This window comes from Carcharodon carcharias, chromosome 4 (genome assembly GCF_017639515.1).
Source record: "Carcharodon carcharias isolate sCarCar2 chromosome 4, sCarCar2.pri, whole genome shotgun sequence".
Classification (NCBI taxonomy): domain Eukaryota; kingdom Metazoa; phylum Chordata; class Chondrichthyes; order Lamniformes; family Lamnidae; genus Carcharodon; species Carcharodon carcharias.
This window is the reverse complement of record NC_054470.1, coordinates 35991946-36010101: the sequence shown is the minus strand read 5'-3', so window position 1 is coordinate 36010101 and position 18156 is coordinate 35991946. Positions and strand designations below refer to the sequence as shown.

Genomic DNA, 18156 nt, shown 5'->3' with positions numbered 1-18156 from the left:
TGGATTTAAACCCAGATCTGAGGTGAACGCACAGCACATTTACCAGAAATGTGTAAGCATTCCTTCAGGCATTATGTTCCTTCATTTTAAATTACATTTCCATTGAAACTATTAGTAGGCAGAGCCTGGAGGAGGGGATGAATGGGGTAAGAGGTCAGGATAAATTTCAATCATTCCTGATTTTTAAGGCTGAAAATCATCTTTAGAAAAAATACCACTGATTATCATCCACCTTCTTTAGCTGATAAAACATCTTTCTCTGGCGTTTTTCTCTCACTTACATGGAAAACCACTTCTTGAAAGCTATAGCATTAAATTCTTTCCCTTCAGTAATACTGAAAAGCAGAAGTTTGATACTTAGACCGGAATCTTCCAGCTGCAGTCCCCCGCCCCACCCTGTGGCAGGGCCTGTGAGCCATTGACATCTCCATTCACATTGCTGGGACCGGAAGGTTCTGCTGGTGTTAAGGGCTGGGAAATTCCAGCCATAGAACTAATTTCTGTTTTATTTGGAATTCTCTTGTGCTTGCTGTTCTTCAAGGTCTTTAACTGTAATTTAAATACACTCCTAGAAAACTGAGCCCGCCCCCCAACTTGAACCGAAATGTTTTCAATTCTACTAATTTTGTGTTAAAGGAACAAAAATGAATTTAAAACCAAAAATTGCATTGAACCACAATCCTCCATTCTTCCTTGTAAATGAGTGAAATAGGGAAAGCACTATATTTCACAGGCCTTCATAATGGTCCAGTACATCTGGTTAACCAGATAAATGTGCCTATCTCACCATGCACCATTTGCTGGTACAAAAATAACATCAACCTACATTAGTATGCAAATGGAGCTCCCTGCACAGAGTTGCAAAAGAAAAGGCTAAGTCAAGACCATGAACCACCTACTTGTAAGGGTTTTAAAATAGGAAAAAACAGAGAAAGATATTTTTTAAAATATATAATTTTGCAGCTTTTCGCAACAGAAATTTTTACTGCAGAGGTTTAACAATTCATTCTCTAAAATAATAACTTTAGATGTCCTGACTATTGTACCTTAACACCAAGAACATTTTAATGACTATTTTGTGATTCTAATATGACTACACATAATTTCTATACTGTACACATTGTATAAAATGAAAACTTCAAGTATCCTACCCTAGCGAGTTATATATAACAGAAGTTCACCAACTTCACACATTGGTTTTACCTTAAGGTCAAAATGGGCAATGCTCTTGGAATGGAGGTAGTGAACACCATTGAGAATCTGTTTGAGAAATTCTGTGGCTTCCTCTTCTGTCAAGGACTCTTTTTCAGCCAGAAAATCAAACAGCTCCCCTCCAGACACGCTGCAGTTTATTGAAGAAAAATAACTTTGATAGGATTGTTTCAAACATACTTAAAACAATTTGCTCAAATATAACTCAATTTTAAAGGTCACTCAAATTAAATGCCCCATCTAAAAACATTGAAATAACACTAACTGCCTTTTTTTATTCTTTCATGAGGTGTGGGCATCGCAGGCCAGGCCAGCATTTGATGCCCATCCCTAATTTCCCTTGAACTAAGTGGCTTGCTAGGCCATTTCAGAGGGCAGCTAAGAGTCAACCACATTACTGTGGTATCTGAAGCCATATGTAGGCCACACCAGGTGAGGATTGCAGATTTCCCTCTCTAAAAAGGACATTAGTGAACCAGATGGGTTTTTACAACTTTGCTGATGGTTTCATGGTCATCATTACTGAGACTAGCTTTCAATTCCAGCTTTATTAATTGTATTCAAGTTCTACCAGCTGCCATGGTGGGGCTTGAATTCACCTGGGCCTCTGGATTACTAGTCCAATGACATTACCACTACGTCACCATCTACACCAAATCTTCAATTCACATGTGATGTTGAAAGATTTGATAAGGCTGACAGCCAAAATGGTGGATTTTACCTCTTGTCATTTGACCTTTCAGTATTTTGGGAAGTGGTTTTTGTTTGTCTAGTTAAAACATTTAAATTGCACAAACCCATTTTTAAAATCTCAACTTAAAAAAGTTCTTAACAGCTTGCAGCCACCTCATGGCATAAGTTTTATTTACAACACATAACATACTTGCTTCACCCAAGAAAACTGAAGAATGTAAAAATATGCCTGGGCAGTGTTCAGAAGTTAAGTAAATTATTAGCAAAGTTATAAAAACAGCATCTCTGTGACATTGCACAGAGATTCCAATCAGCAGCAGAACCAAACTGGGAGCATAGTCTAAGACACAAACTGAAATTGTTTCCAAGTTGTGCTAAACAGAAAACGTTCTGGCTGGGGGGGAAAATTAACCAGTGGAATTCCACAGGGATTTGTTCTGGGGGTCCCATTTACAATATCTGCATATTATATGGGGCAAGGTGTCTGTAGTAGTTAAATATAAATTTGATAACACAATACTCTGTGGCTCAGTAAGGAATACAAATAAAGCCAATTATTTTCTCAGATAGACAGACCAATTATTTACATGTGCTGAGATAGATAAATGTGTTTTAAAGTGAATAAACGTCAGGTAATACCATACATATAACAGTAGACAAAGAATCAGTGGCAAAAGTTTAAAATGGAAATGCATTGGAAGTGATTATTGATTACTGAGTACTCAACCATGGTAAAACAGTTATTATTAGGTATTGGAGCGTAACTGGACAGACAGCATTGATCATGTCAGCATAAATTATATAGACATGGAGAGGCCAATTCGGAGGTATGATAACAGCTTTTGTCACAAAAAAATGAAGTAAATGAATTGGAAAGAGTTTACCGAAGATAAATTCTAGGTTAAGGGTTCTAAAGTTATGAAGAAATGCTCAAGCATTTTCATCAGGCAAAGGACTGAGGACAGAAATGCTACAAGTCTGCAAGATAATTCAAAGTTAGCATGTTAGCAATTGCCACCTTTAAAAATGGTTGGTATCTGTTGAGGTGGGATTGAAGGTTATAGATATATTAGCACATGGTTTCATTTATTTTTGACCAAGGAGGAGGAACTTAGCATTCCTTAACATGCAGTGTCAGATGAGGTCCTTAAGAGAATAAATCAAAAAATGGTCCCTGAATACAATGAATTGATTGATTGAATGCGGTTTTCTCACTGAATTTTCTGAGGCTCTTATGAAGCTTTGAAATTTATTACAGTTAACAGTTTTCATTAACTGCAAATTTACCTTTACATCTCTTTTTACAACAGCTTAATTTCTAAGGAAAGAACAGGATATCATCAGGCTAGTAGTCTAATTCTCAGTTTACCTATTCATGCTGGGAACTAGTACAACACTCTAGAGTTCAATGTTAAGGTAAAAAAAACTAATTATCATATTTACCGAGAATAACTGCGACAATGAGCTTGTAGTGTTCTGAAGCATGTCCTTCAAATTAAATAATCTGCTTTATCCAGATTTGTTGTTTTTATTCGTGTCTGTTTATTATTATTTATGCAAAATTATCTTCTCTTCAATGACACGTAATTAAGTTGTTATGCATGCTTGGATGACTTAACTGTGCCACTGAAATACTGACCAATGTGGTTCGACATTTAGATCTCCTCTTAGTCCTATATACAATTCTCTAGGACAAAGCATGTCAACAGCTGGAAACAGAAAACAAAATGGCTTCTGAATTTGTACTGTGCTCTGGTGAGTTCATTTTCTCCTGATTAATTCCAATATATTGCAATACTCTGCAAACTATATATGGTTTAGTAGAGAAATGAGCACTTCGCAGTACTGAATAAAAGCAGTGGAATGACAGCGTGCATCTCAAGGACACTGAATGTTAAATAAGGCTCAGCCTTCATTATGATTAAATAGAAAAATTAAGTTCTCTATCAGGAAACAGATTTTATTTCAGTTGTTTATAACCCATTTCCTTTAAATGCTTAAAAAAGGAAATTGGTGCAGGCAGATGCTCATTTACTCACAATGCAGGCTAAGTACTATCAAATATTGTTGATTCCTTTTGCAGTTTCAAGATAATTTTATTTACAATGGTTTCTGAAGGAGATTATGCACATGTTCCACTGAAAGAGTAGGTTCACAGGAAACTGTGTTCAGAATGTTTATGGATGTCTTACAAAAGTGATCTTAAGCCAAATGAAATACTGCTATACTATTATTTGAAATATCACAACTGATTAAACGTGCATCATAAAATCATGCATCACAAAAAGTGCAGCCAATGCTTCAACTTTACTGTTCCTTGTTCTCATGAGGTAAAGTAATAGGTTCCTTCATTACGCACCCAAACTGTGCCACCACCTGCGCATTTTACATCAATTAGCTCAGATGAATTACGATCCACATTGCTTTCAGCAAGTATACTTGTCCACTTGAATGAGAAATGATTTTTCAGCACACTTCCACATCAAGCGTAAAGCAACTTAAATATGCAAATATTTACTTACAGTTCAAGAATAAGGATCACATCAGTTTTGTTCTCATAAACATCACGCAGTGTTATGATATTTGGGTGCTGAATCTCCTTTAAGATGCTGACTTCTCTTTCAATGTCTTCACGGCTCACTCCACGGCGGCTTGACTTTGAGCGGCGCTTTTTGATAAATTTTGCTGCGTACCCCATTCCAGAGCTTTTTTCTGTGCATTTTTTTACTATTGCAAATTGCCCACTGGAAATAAAAGTCAGAGTTATAATGTCAATATACCTAATACAGTCTGAACTACAAACACTGTACAGCAAATACATTAGCTGACAAAAAAATAAAGGCAATGAATAATACTGCAAAAGCAGTAGGATTTAAAATCTGTTATATGAGATGGTCTGATTTTTGGGTCTTTCCTGCCTCCCTGCAGATCTTCAGTACAAAAAAAAAACACAGAATTCTTTCCTTATAACCCCAGTATTTGAGTATAGTAGATGGCTAAGCAGGCTATTTTTAGACCCACTACACCGACATGAACCAGGACTTAATATTATAGCAATAAAGCTACATAAGTGTATTTGAATATGTATGAGCAACTTTAAACCTTTAAAATATGTAAAAAAAAAGTCTTTTTTTAAATTTTCTCATCTCATTGATTTTCCCATTATATAGAGAGAATGCAGAGGGGCAAAGTTCAAATAAATGTGATCTATCCGTCCCTTTATCTTATTATCTCCATCTCTTAGATCCAACCACTCATTTTCAAGGTGAAACAATTTTGTAAAGACTGGAAGTTTATTTTAAAGCAAGTCATGTCAGAACTATGACGCAATCGTTCAATGAACAATTCTGGAGTATCAGCTTTCTCATCCACAGAGCTTTGAATGCAATTTCACTCAGCTGAGACAACTTTTGTATAATGCAGGAAGGGTTAAAACACATTTTACCCAATCAACGTTTCGTAGTGACTGCAAGTTTCAAATGGGATAGAAACAAAATAGGAAAAACTGCAGGTGGTGGAAATCAATGCCAATCAACAGGTCAGGTAGCACCTACGAAAAAGAGCAACCAATTTGAAATTTTGGGTGTGGACCCGTTGTGAAAATGGGAAGATGTCACTGATAAAGTCAGTTAGCAAGGAATAGAACAAAAGTAAATAGGGAAGGTGGAAATTTGGCACACCAATAGATAGGAAAGGAAACAATGACTTGTAACAAAGACAAGAATTGCTGGAAAAGCTCAGCAGGTCTGACAGCATCTGTGGAGAGAAAGATAGAGTTAACGTTTTGAGTCCGTATAACACTTCTTCAGAACTAAAGTAGAAATGTTGTGAAATATATACTGTATAAGGGGAGTGGGACAGATGAAGCCGGTTAGAAGGCCAGTGATAGGTGGAAGCAAAGGAGAGATTGCAAAAGATATCATAAACAAAAGGGTGAAGGGGTGTTGATGGCGGTGATACTGACTAAAGGAGGTGCTAATGGTGACATCAAGAGTAGAAAGCAGAATGAGCAAGTGACAGATGGCCCTAGTGGGGGTGGGGTGGGGGCGGTGTGGGTAAAAAGATCAAAATAGGCTAAAAGGTGGGTATAAAACAATGAATGGAAATAAATTTTAAAAATAATAATAGAAATAGGTGGGGAAAAATATATATATAAAAACTTAAAAATAAATATTGAAAAAAGGGGATCAAAAAGGGGGTGAGGATGGAGGGGAGAGTTCATGATCTAAAGTTGTTGAACTCAATGTTAAGTCCGGAAGGCTGTAAAGTGCCTAATCGGAAGATGAGGTGCTGTTCCTCCAGTTTGCGTTGAGCTTCACTGGAACAATGCAGCAGGCCAGGATGGACATGTGGGCATGGGAGCAGGGTGGTGTGTTGAAATGGCAAGCGACAGGAAGGTCTGGGTCATGCACGCAGGCAAAAATATCGTGGAATGACTTTTGAAGTGCTTAAGTCAAAAATAGAAGATGGTTAAATGGCTGAAGTGATAATAGCATAAGGCATTATTTTATAAATAAAGGATACATACAAGACATAGAATGTGCGAATAGTTAAAAAAGGTGGGGAATAGACCGGAAGATGAACATGAAAAACTGAAAATAAAGCAGGCTTCAACTGCCTAGAAACCAAGGAATTACTCAAGTCAAAAAGATCAAGTCCATCCAGTTCCCCTTCTACCATCCTGGTAGTCACATGATACAAGAATATTGGCAATGTTCATTAATCATGGGAGTCAATCCCTATCAATTGGTCCACAACAAAACCAGAAATGACATATGGAAAACCCGAATGGTGGAGAGCTGTGGGAACCAGAGATCCAGGGTCACCCTTTCCCTCCCGAACATGCTAAACTTATTACATATCCTGCCTCCAATTACACATATGCCGATATCCCAAAAATGCTACTGTCTGAAAGAAATCTAATTTGCATGAGTGAATCAATTCTAACTGCTTCCAGTGTCTCCCTAGGAAGTCTGTTCCACCACAACCTTGTATCCATAGATGAGTTCTGAATTTACCCCGCCTTGAAGCACAGGCAGCACCTTCAGATTCTACTGTTCTGAACAAGGTGAAATAAGCTACCATGAAGCCTGGTAGAAAAAAATGCTAATCGGCACCAAGGGTTCAGAGCTGCTCACCAAGATGGTGCTCCAACAGAGTACCCTACCCCAAGCATTCATCTCTTTCCCCCACCTACCAGAACACTGCCATGCATTTCACATTGGCATCCCATAGTCAATACATCTTGTCAATATGTCCCCAAATGTGTTTGCAAAATTAAAGCCTTTGGAGATTAAAGGGGAAAGTGACAGCCAGCATCAATACAAAATTGGTGAAGGGGCAGAAAGAGAGTACTGCTGTTTTACAGACAGGAATGTGAGAATCCTGAAAATCTGCCACTTCAGATTCTCCTACCAACTAACAAGGACTAAATTAAATGACATGATTATTGATTGTAGGTTAAAGGCTTTATTCTGTAATTTGTTGTAAGAAGAAAGAAAAATCTTGAATGTAATTTGCTTTTAACCCCATTGTGAAATGCTCTGGGTAGACATGGTTGAAAGATAGGATGGTGAAAAACCAAGGGCCTTCCTTGACCAAATCTGAAGGGTAGTCATCAGCAGAACTCTTGGCAGGATGAGACAGCAGCGTCTGAGACACAAGTGAAATTAGTGGAATTCTATAGATCAAGATAAGACACAATGGGAAGATTGATTTTTTTTCCCCCAGACAAGCTAGTTAATTACTAAAGATACCATACATCAGTTGAGCAAGGCTGTGCCAATGGTATGATAACAAACTAATAGTGGTCCAGGAGTGAAAAAAACAGAAGATAATGACCTGGCCTGAGCAGGCTACAGCCTTGGATAGGCGGCATCCTTGTGAAATGGACAATGAAAATGGTGTTTAAGTCAACTCACCAAGGCTCCTTCGACAGCGCCTTCCAAATCCATGACCTCTACCACAGAAGGACAAGGGTAGGAGATGCATAGGAACACCACCACCTGCAAGTTCCTCTCCTAGCAACACACCACCCTGATTTAGAACTATATCGCAGTTCCTTCACTGTCACTGGATCAAAATCCTGCAACTCCCTAATATATACCCACATCACAGACTGCCATGGTTCAAGGCAGCAGCTCACCACCTTATTCTCAAGGATGATTAGGGATGGACAACAAATGCTGGCCTAGCCAGCGACAACAACACCTCACAAAAGAATAAATAAAATGATTGAAATCCAAAGGTTCTGAAGTATAGAGAAAATATAAGAAGGGATCTCAACAACAAAAGCTTGACATTTATATAACAAGTAATGTAATTAAACATCACAAGGCGCTTCCAGAGGCATTATAAAACAAAATATGACACGGAGTCACATATGAGATTTTAAGGCAGATGACTAAAAGCTTGATCAAGAGGTAGGTTTTAAGGAATTACTGAATAGAAGAAAGTGAGGGTAGAGAGGTGGAGGGGTGTAGGGAGGCTACTCCCGTGCTTGGGGCCTAGGCAATGAAAGGCATGGTCAACAATGCTGGAGTGATTAATATCAGGCATGTTCAAGAGGTCAGGGTACAGACTTTTAGGGCTGCAGGAGATCTTTAACTTTTTAAAAAATTTGCTCATAGGATGTGGGCGCCGCTGGCTGGATTAGCATTTATTGCCCATCCCTAATTGCACTAGAGGTGGTGGTTGTGAGCCTCCTTCTTGAGCCACTGCAGTCCATGTGGTATAGGTATACCCACAGTGCTGTTAGGAAGGGGTTCCAGGATTTTGACCCAGTGACAGTGAAGGAATGGCGATGTATTTCCAAGTCAGGATAGTGTGCAACTTGGAGGGGAACTTGTAGGTGGTGGCGTTCCCATACAGCTACTGTCTTTGTCCTTCTAGGTGGTAGAAGTTGCAAGCTTGGAAGGTGCTGTCAAAGGAGCCTTAGTGAGTTGTTGCAGTGCATCTTGTAGGTGGCACACATTGCTGCCACTGTGCAATGGTGGTGGAGGGAGTGAATGTTGATGGTGGTGGATGGTGTGCCAATCAAATGGGCTGCTTTGTCCTAGATGGTGTCAAGCTTCTTGAGTGTTGTTGGAGCTGCACTCATCCAAGCAAGTGGAGAGTATTCCATCACACTCCTGATTTGCGCCTTTGGGGAGTCAGGTGGTAAGTTACTAGCCACCGATACCTAGTCTTTGTCCTGCTCTTGTAGCCACAGTATTTATATGGCTAATCCAGTTCAGTTTCTTGACAAAGGTAACCCCAGGATGCTGATAGTGGAGGATTCAGTGATTGTAATACAATTGAATGTCAAGGGGAGATGATTAGATTCTCTCTTGTCTGAAATGGTCATTGCCTAGCAATTGCATGGCTCAATTATAGAGATAGGGATAGTCAAGACCACAGATGGATTTGAAAACAAGGATAAGAATTTTAGAATTGAGGTGTTGTTCAACCAGGAGCCTAAGGTATGTAGAAGCTTCGGTCAGGGGCTTGGGGCTATCCAACAGATGAACTCAAGGAAGGAATGGGCTGGCAGAGGACCCACACATCACATTGACGAACAGAGAAGCCGGCAGCCCAGACTGGCAGGGTTAGTTACATGGAGATCACAGCTTTTACTCAGGACATATGGGTAATATAACTCATGATAGCGCTTTGTTAACTACTGCTTATAAGCTGTATCATGCCAGGTCTTACTTGTACTGAATAAAGAAATAATCACCGATTCAAGATGATCCATATTGATGACATTCGGTACTTAATAGCAATTGGCCAAAATCCCCAAATTCTAATGGGATGGATATATACAGTGGTGTTACCCAGGAGGTCAGTATTGGGGCCACTGCACTTTTTGATACATATTAATAACCTGGACTTGGGTATACAGGGCTTAATTTCTGAGTTTTGTATCATCTGCATACTTAGAAATGTAGCAAAAAATGAGGAGGATAACAGATGTTAGGAGAAGAGAGAGACTGGTGAAATGGGCAGACACATGAGAGGTTAAATTTAAAAGGACAAAAATATGAAGTGATACATTTTTTGTAGAAAGAATGAGGTGAGGTAATTTGAAATAAACGGTATAGAGGGTGCAGGAATACAAAGCCAGGGGACGTATGTACACAAAAAGGTGGCAGGAGTTGAGAAGGCTGTTAAAAATATGGGATTCTTAGCTTTATTATTAGAGGCGTTATTATTAGTGGCACAGAGTACAAAAGCAAGGAAGTCATGCAAAATCTTTATAAAATACTGGTTAGGCATCAATTGGGGTCTTTTGTTCAATTCTGGGCACCACGCATTAGGAAAGATGTCAAGGCCCTGAGAAAGGTGCAGAAGGGATTTATTAGAATGGTACCAGGGATGAGGGACTTCAGTTCTGTGGAGAGACTGAAGCAGCTGGGGTTGTTCTTAGAGCACCAGTTAATAGGAGGGTTGATGCATGTCTTCAAAATCATGAATGGTTTTAATGGATTAAATAAGGAGAAACTGTTTCCAGTGGCAGAAGGGCTGGTAACCAGAAGACACCGGTTTAAGGTTGTTAGCAAAAGAACCACAGTGTGCTAAGAAAGGTAAAATGGTTTCAGTCTCACTTAGGTTGTTGGTGAACTTTGATGTCTGGGAGTCTAGATAAAAGGTCAGGTTTTTTGGGTTTGTTTGTATGTATGTATACATTTTTAATGAGATTTTACAACCCCTGAAGTTAAAGAGTTAGGTTAAAAGTTTAGTGATTCTGATAAAAACAAGTAGAAAAACTTTACAGTTGCCTAATGACAGCAGTCAAGTGACACAGATACAGAGAAAAGATAGGGAAACGGAGAGTTCTGTGTATGTCAGAGAGAGATGATGGCAGGAATTTTAAGCTCTCTGATAAGAAAAACTACAAGGCTATTGGGACAGTAGTTAACTGAATAATCAGTTATAGGACTCAGCAAAGTGATCAGTTTAACAGAGTGCTACTAGAAGACTGAGTTTAGGGAACTCATTTTGTTCACTCTGTAGCTGAAGAAACCGAGTTTAGAGTGCGATTTTTTGAGCGTCTCAGGGAGGGATAAGAGTTGGGTGAGAAGCATCAAGTGAATGCTCAGGAATTCACCGGAGGAAAACTGTTTGCAGCTGAGCCAGTCCCAAGCAATAAGTCTGTGTGTCAAACTAGTGGTAACTCATTTGTAAAGATATTGCTGGCATAAAGGAACAGTGTGAATTTGAAGTGCCATCTTGTGTTTGTGTTGAGATCTTTCTAACCTTTTTGTCTGGTATAATGGTGCTTATTTTGCTCATTCAATAAATGTTTTATTCCATGTTGAAAGTTCATCAGCAGACTCCTGTAGATTTGTTCTGTAACTTTCCGCCATGGTTTCTAAAAGAAAGTTAGGATCCATTCAACCAGGTTTCACTCTGGGATCTTAAATCTTTCCTCTACATTGGAGAGACCAAACGCAGACTGGGTGACCACTTTGCGGAACACTTTCGGTCTGTCCGCAAGCATGAGCCAGGCCTCCTTGTCGCTTGCCATTTCAATACACCACCCTGCTCTCATGTCCACATGTCTGTCCTTGGCCTGCTGCAATGTTCCAGTGAAGCTCAACACAAACTGGAGGAACAGCACCTCATCTTCTGACTAGGCACTTTTCAGTCGTCCGGATTTAACATCGAGTTCAACAACTTCAGATCATGAACTCTCTCCTCTATCCCCATCCCTTTCCGATCTCCCTTTTTCCAATTTTTTTTTAAAAATATATTTTTCTTTTCCCATCTATTTTTAAAATTATTTCGATCATTCATTTTATCTCCACCTTTTAGCCCATTTCGATCCCTTCTCCCCACCCCACCCCCACTGGGGCTATCTGTCACTTGCTTGTCCTGCTTTCTACCCTTAATGTCACCATTAGCACATTTCTCAGCTAATATCACCACCGTCAACACTCCTTTGTCCTTTTGTCTATGACATCTTTGGCAATCTCTTCTTTGCCTCCACCTATCACTGGCCCTCTATCCAGCTCTACCTGTCCCACCGTCCTTCAACCAGCTTATATTTCACCTCATTTCTATATTTCCTTAATTCTGATGAAGAGTCATATGGACTCGAAACGTTAATTGTATTCCTCTCCGCAGTTGCTGTCAGACCTGCTGAGTTTTTCCAGCTATTTTTGTTTTTGTTTCAGATTTCCAGCATCTGCAGTATTTTGCTTTTATTTCACTCTGGGATCTGACTTGTCCAGTATTAACATCAGCTGGGATCATAACAACAGTAAATTGTCATAATTCAAATGCACTGCCTGAAAGGGTGGCTAAAGCAGATTCAAAAGTAACATTTAAAAGATGTAGCTAAGTACATGAACAGAAAAAAAAGAGCCTTGGAGAAAGAGCAGTAGAGTGGGATTAACTGGGAAACTCCGCCAAGGAGCCAGCACAAACACAAAGGCTGAATGTTCTCCTTCTGTGCTATATCATTCAATGATTTCCATAAAACTGCAAGTGGAAGTCATCATTTAGGTCTAGAATGGTGAAAACAGATATTAAGTAGAAAGGACTGCAAAGTGCCTAGTAGAAAGACAAGTTCCTTGATTTTGATGACGGCACATCCCCATGCATACGCAAAATATGCAACAGCTGCCCCTTCACTTCCTATCTCCTCACCGTCCAAGGGCCCAAAAACTCCTTTCAAGTGAAGCAGCATTTCACTTGCATTTCCCTCAACTTAGTCTACTGCATTCGTTGCTCCCAATGTGGTCTCCTCTACATTGGAGAGACCAAATGCAGACTGGGTGACCGCTTTGCAGAACACCTTTGGTCTGTCCGCAAGAATGACCCAGACCTCCGTGTCGCTTGCCATTTTAACACTCCACCCTGCTCTCTTGCCCACATGTCTGTCCTTGGCTTGCTGCATTGTTCCAGTGAAACTCAACGCAAACTGGAGGAACAGCACCTCATCTTCCGACTAGGCACTTTACAGCCTTCCGGACTGAACACTGAGTTCAACAACTTTAGATCTTGAACTCCCTCCTCCATCCCCACCCCCTTTCTGTTTCTTCCCCCTCCCTTTTGTTTTTTCCAATAATTTTTATAGATTTTTCTTTTCCCACCTATTTCCATTATTTTTAAATCTATACCTTTTATGCCCTTTTAGTCTTATTTCACCTCACCCTCACTAGAGCTATATATACCTTGCTTGCCCTGCTATCCATTCTTAATTAGCACATTCCTTTAGATAATATCACCACCTTCAACACCACTTTGTTCTTTTGTCTGTGACATCTTTTGCTTATCTGCTCCTATCACTTCTTGCTTGTCCCTACAACCACACCCCCCCCACCACTTCTCCCACCCACCCCCACCCCCTCACCTTAAACCATCTTATATTTCACCCCTCTCCTACTTTTACTTAGTTCTGTTGAAGGGTCATGAGGACGCGAAACGTCAACTTTGTTCTTCTCCGCCGAAGCTGCCAGACCTGCTGAGTTTTTCCAGGTATTTTTATTTTGTCCTTGATTTTATGCTGAACTTCATTATCTTTGTCCCTCTACACTGTTCCAAAAAGGGCAGAGAATTGATGACATGGAAAGCGAAGGGAGCTTAGGCTCATACTTGTGGACAAAACAGGATTATTTTGAAAAGCAGTCAACTAATCTGTGTGTAGTCATCCTGATTTGGAAGAGGCTATATAATCAGGTGCAAGTGGTTTATCTTAGATTGCAGGAAGCAACATGTAAATTGCTGCCTCACTCAGAAGTGTGTTTGAGTCATGGACAGTGACGTATGAAGGGATAAATAGGTATGCTTATCACCTATGCTTGTATGCAACTGCGTCATGGGGAAGGAGGTAGGGCAGGTGGTGAAAGATTGAACCAGGATGTCAAGAAATAAATAGTTCCTTTGGAAACTGGAAAGGAGAAGATGTGTTTGATAGTAGGACTGTGCTGGAGGTGACAAAGGATGAAATACTGACAGAGGGTTGGCTATTATCTACTCTACCTGCACTGTTGAAAATTAAGAACACACAAATGATAAGCAATGAATGCATTGCACAAAACTGTTGAATTAAATATAGGAAAATTAGTGGAACTCTTAAATCCTTACTCTAAATCATACTTAAGCTGCGTTCACGTTAGAAGTCTGGCAGGTGAGTATGAACTATGTATGCTATCCAAAACAAAAACAGAATTACCTGGAAAAACTCAGCAGGTCTGGCAGCATCGGCGGAGAAGAAAAGAGTTGACGTTTCGAGTCCTCATGACCCTTCGACAGAACTTGAGTTCGAGTCCAAGAAAGAGTTGAAATATGCTATCCATATCGATTCTGAACTTATATGTAGTGGATGGGTCTCCATGTATTGCACAGGTAAAGTTTAATTTGATTGGTGAGTTTGTACTAAAGTACTATAAATATACAAATCACGTTAAGAAGGGGGCTGTTTCCATTGGCTTCTACCCCTCACTGCATGCCATCACTAGCCATCGTTCATTACTGGTAGCAATCTATGCTTAGCACAAGAGCTCAATATAAAACTATCAGACTGGCTGCCAAAACACTTTTTATTACTTTAATTGAGATTTAATATTTCAAGATACCTAGAACAAACCAGTAAAACTACTACGCCTAAGCAACCTGCTGAGCGACTGAACACCAATTTTGAGTCTGCCATTGCCATCTAAGTGGATGTGTGCCAAATATGCGTTTCTTCCCTACAACAATGACTACACTTCAAAAAAAAGTATTTCATTGGCTGTAAAGCACTTTCAAGTATCATCCGGTGGTAGTGAAAAGAGCAAAATAAATGCAAGGCTTTCTTTTCTTTGTGCTGATAACAGTAATGTTGGGAGCGGAGCTTTGATAATTAGTTGTTCATAAAAATCCCAGCAAATTTTGATGTGGCATAGTAATGGCATAACTCAGACATGCCATAGCTTTCTCAGATTTCTGCACCATATGCTGAAGATGTGGTTGTTTTCAGAAAATTCAGGCCTTTATAATAAACAAAGATTTTTTGAGAAAATTAACTTATTTTATAATGTGTGTATAATGGTATAGGTATAAGCAAGTCATTACTTGGCCGATCATTTTAAACATAACATTGGTTATTCACCTATCAACAGACAATTTGTGTGTCTCATCTTTCGTATTTGGGAAAAACATGCCGATTTTCAAAATACCCCAAGTCACATGATAAAGATAACGCATTTTGTTAAAGCCTGTCGGGTGAAACGTTTAGCGCTTGCAAGGATGGTGTTTGACTCAGAGGTAATTTATCAAATGAGCAGAAAAACAAAATAAGAAATTAAAACAAAGAAGTAATGGAAACATGCATGCACATCTGAATAGGGGAAAGACTCATTCTGGTAAAGACCCTATGGCAGAAGCTTCAAGAGTCTTTTACTTGTGATATTAATGTGTCTTCATTTATTTGTTTTCTGAACTTTATATGTAAGCAAGAACCCTCTGGTAATGCCTGACTGTGTTTGAATTGAGCGGAAATAGAAGAAGAAACAGGCTTGCTATTGAAATTAAACATCATAACACACATCCTCTCTAATATAGGAAAACATGTCCCACTTCATCTCTACTGTACCAGAGATCACTCCATCGCAGAAATAATTACATATACCATGCAACCATTAATAGTTGCTTTCACCCTGAGGTGGCAGCTAATAATGTCATCTGGTGCAATTTTCCTTCAAAACTTAATAATATGACAAATTGGGTACTGGGTTTATTGCAGTACGAGTCAGAAAGAATTACGTACCAATATTGTACCGATTAAATGATGATATCAATTTTCTGGTAAGGCAAGCCAAACATACAGATGGGTTAGAAATGAGTTCAGAGAAGAGAGGCCAGGGTGATCATAGCTTTGGAGAACTAAGTTATGAAGAAAATGGCTTCAGCAAAGAAAAAAACAATTAAAAAAAAAATCACTGGAGAAAAGACTGGGTAGGATAGAAAAGAGGGAAGGGATACAATATATAGGAGATTGAAATAACCAAACTATTTTGGATAATAAGTAAGGGCTACAGTATGTAAATAAGCTTAGCCCCCACCAAGTCAGACATCAAGACCCGAAGTTTCATGCCTCTGTGTCAGAACAGAGCTGGGGTAATTTAAAAATAGCAGATGGGATCATATTCCAGGATTCCCACCCCCATTCCCAGCTTGTGGGGTTTTTATGGCCCCGGAGCAAGGGTGCATGTAGCAAACCCCTACTCAGCAATCACGCCCTGGCATACTCCATTGAGGGATTGTGCATTTTGGACCTCTGCTATTTTCATGGAGTCAGTCCCGTTTTGGTAGGTGTGGTTCACAGCGCCTCAGGAGATACCATGAACCACAGGGGAGCCCAAGTCTCAAACAGGGAACCAAACGAAAACGGTCACCTGCTCCTGGAAGTCTTCCATTGATAGGCTTCCAAATGCAAAAAAAAATGTTATTTAAGTTACAAAAGATAGATGCTGTATTCTAAGTTAAATGCATTTTTACTGCAATGATTTGATTATAGGGCTCATTCTTACACAGCCAAAATGACCTTTACATTAACCACCTTTGTGTAAGTGTTGACATGCATTACAGTACTTTCCCCAATTGAGAAAATGTCATAATGCATTAAAAACTGTGGAAAAATGTGCTGGGAAACTTTGTCATGCTTTGGACTTTGATTTCAATGTTCACCCATCTTTAGCTTTGAAAAGTAAAATGACCCTACTGTTCAACATAAAAAAAATCAAGCACATGGTACACTCTATTCATTGACACGCAATTTGCTTTGAAAGGAAAATGAACCACCAGCAGCAGCTTAAAAATAGGGCCATCTGGTATTTCAATTTCAATGGCCATTTTCTAGGAGTTATTTTGATAGCTCGGGTTATTATAGGATCATACATGCATACACACATAGGAACTAGCAGCAGGAGTAGACCCATCAGCACTTCAAGCCTGCTCTGCCATTTGGTAAGATCGTGGCTGATCCGATTGTGGCCTCCATTCTACTTTCATGCCTACCCTCATACCCTTTGGCTCCCTTGTTAGTCAAGAATCTACTCAACTCTGCCTTAAAAATATTCAATGACTCTACCTCGACCACTCTAGGGAAGAAAATTCCTGGAACACTCAAACTTCAAAATATTTCTCCACATCTGTCTTAAATGGGAGGCCTCTTATTTTTAAATGGCGTCCCCTAGTTCTAGTCTCTCCCACAAGGGGAAACATCCTTTCAACATCAACCTTGTCAAGTACCCTTAGGATCTTACATATTTCAATAAGATCTCCTCTCATTCTTCTAAACTTAAATGGATATAGGCTCAGCCTGCCCAACCTTTCCTCGTGAGATAACCCCCTCACCCGTCATCCCAGGGATCAGTCGCGTGAACCTTCTTTGAACTGTGTCTAATGCAATTATGTCCTTTTTTAAATAAGGGGACCAAAACTGTACCAGTAGTCTAGATATGGACTTACCAATGCCCTGTACAACTGCAGCAAAACACAGAGATAAAAACAAAAAAACTGCGGATGCTGGAAATCCAAAACAAAAACAGAATTACCTGGAAAAACTCAGCAGGTCTGGCAGCGTCAGCGGAGAAGAAAAGAGTTGCGGATGACACAAAGATAGATAAGAGATTAAATTGTGAAGAGGACATAAGGAGTCTTGAAAAGGACGTGGATAGGTTGAGCGAGTGGGCAAAAATTTGGCAGATGGAGTATAATGTGGGGAAATGTGAACCTGTCCACTTTGGCAGGAAGAATAAAAAAGTGGCAAATTATTTAAATGGAGAGAGTCCTCATGACCCTTCGACAGAACTTGAGTTCGAGTCCAAGAAAGAGTTGAAATATAAGCTGGTTTCGGGTGTGTGTGGGGGGCGGAGAGATAGAGAGACAGAGAGGTGGAGGGGGTTGGTGTGGTTGTAGCGACAAACAAGCAGTGATAGAAGCAGATCATCAAAAGATGTCAACGACAATAGTACCAACTTTAACTTTAACACCTATGTGTTCTATTGTACTATTGTCGTTGACATCTTTTGATGATCTGCTTCTATCACTGCTTGTTTGTCCCTATAACCACACCGCCCCCCCACCTCTCTCTCTATCTCTCCGCCCCCCACACACACACCTTAAACCAGCTTATATTTCAACTCTTTCTTGGACTCGAACTCAAGTTCTGTCGAAGGGTCATGAGGACTCGAAACATCAACTCTTTTCTTCTCCGCCGATGCTGCCAGACCTGCTGAGTTTTTCCAGGTAATTCTGTTTTTGTTTTGCAGCAAAACATTC

At 39.7% G+C, this 18156-nt stretch overlaps 1 protein-coding gene across 6 annotated transcripts in view; it reads right to left on the bottom strand.

Annotated features, from left to right (window-relative positions):
• The window catches only part of dapk1 (death-associated protein kinase 1), a 225658-nt gene that overhangs the window by 118140 nt on the left and 89362 nt on the right, over window positions 1–18156 (bottom strand). For 5 of the 6 annotated variants that reach the window (XM_041186193.1, XM_041186194.1, XM_041186192.1 and 2 more), the window contains 2 exons: window positions 4428–4649; window positions 1204–1342 (listed from right to left, as the gene is read on the bottom strand). In XM_041186193.1, coding sequence (XP_041042127.1) covers window positions 1204–1342; window positions 4428–4649 — 361 coding nt within the window. Of the gene's footprint in view, window positions 1–1203; window positions 1343–4427; window positions 4650–18156 lie in introns of those variants that run through there. The other variant, XM_041186197.1, reaches the window with a different exon arrangement.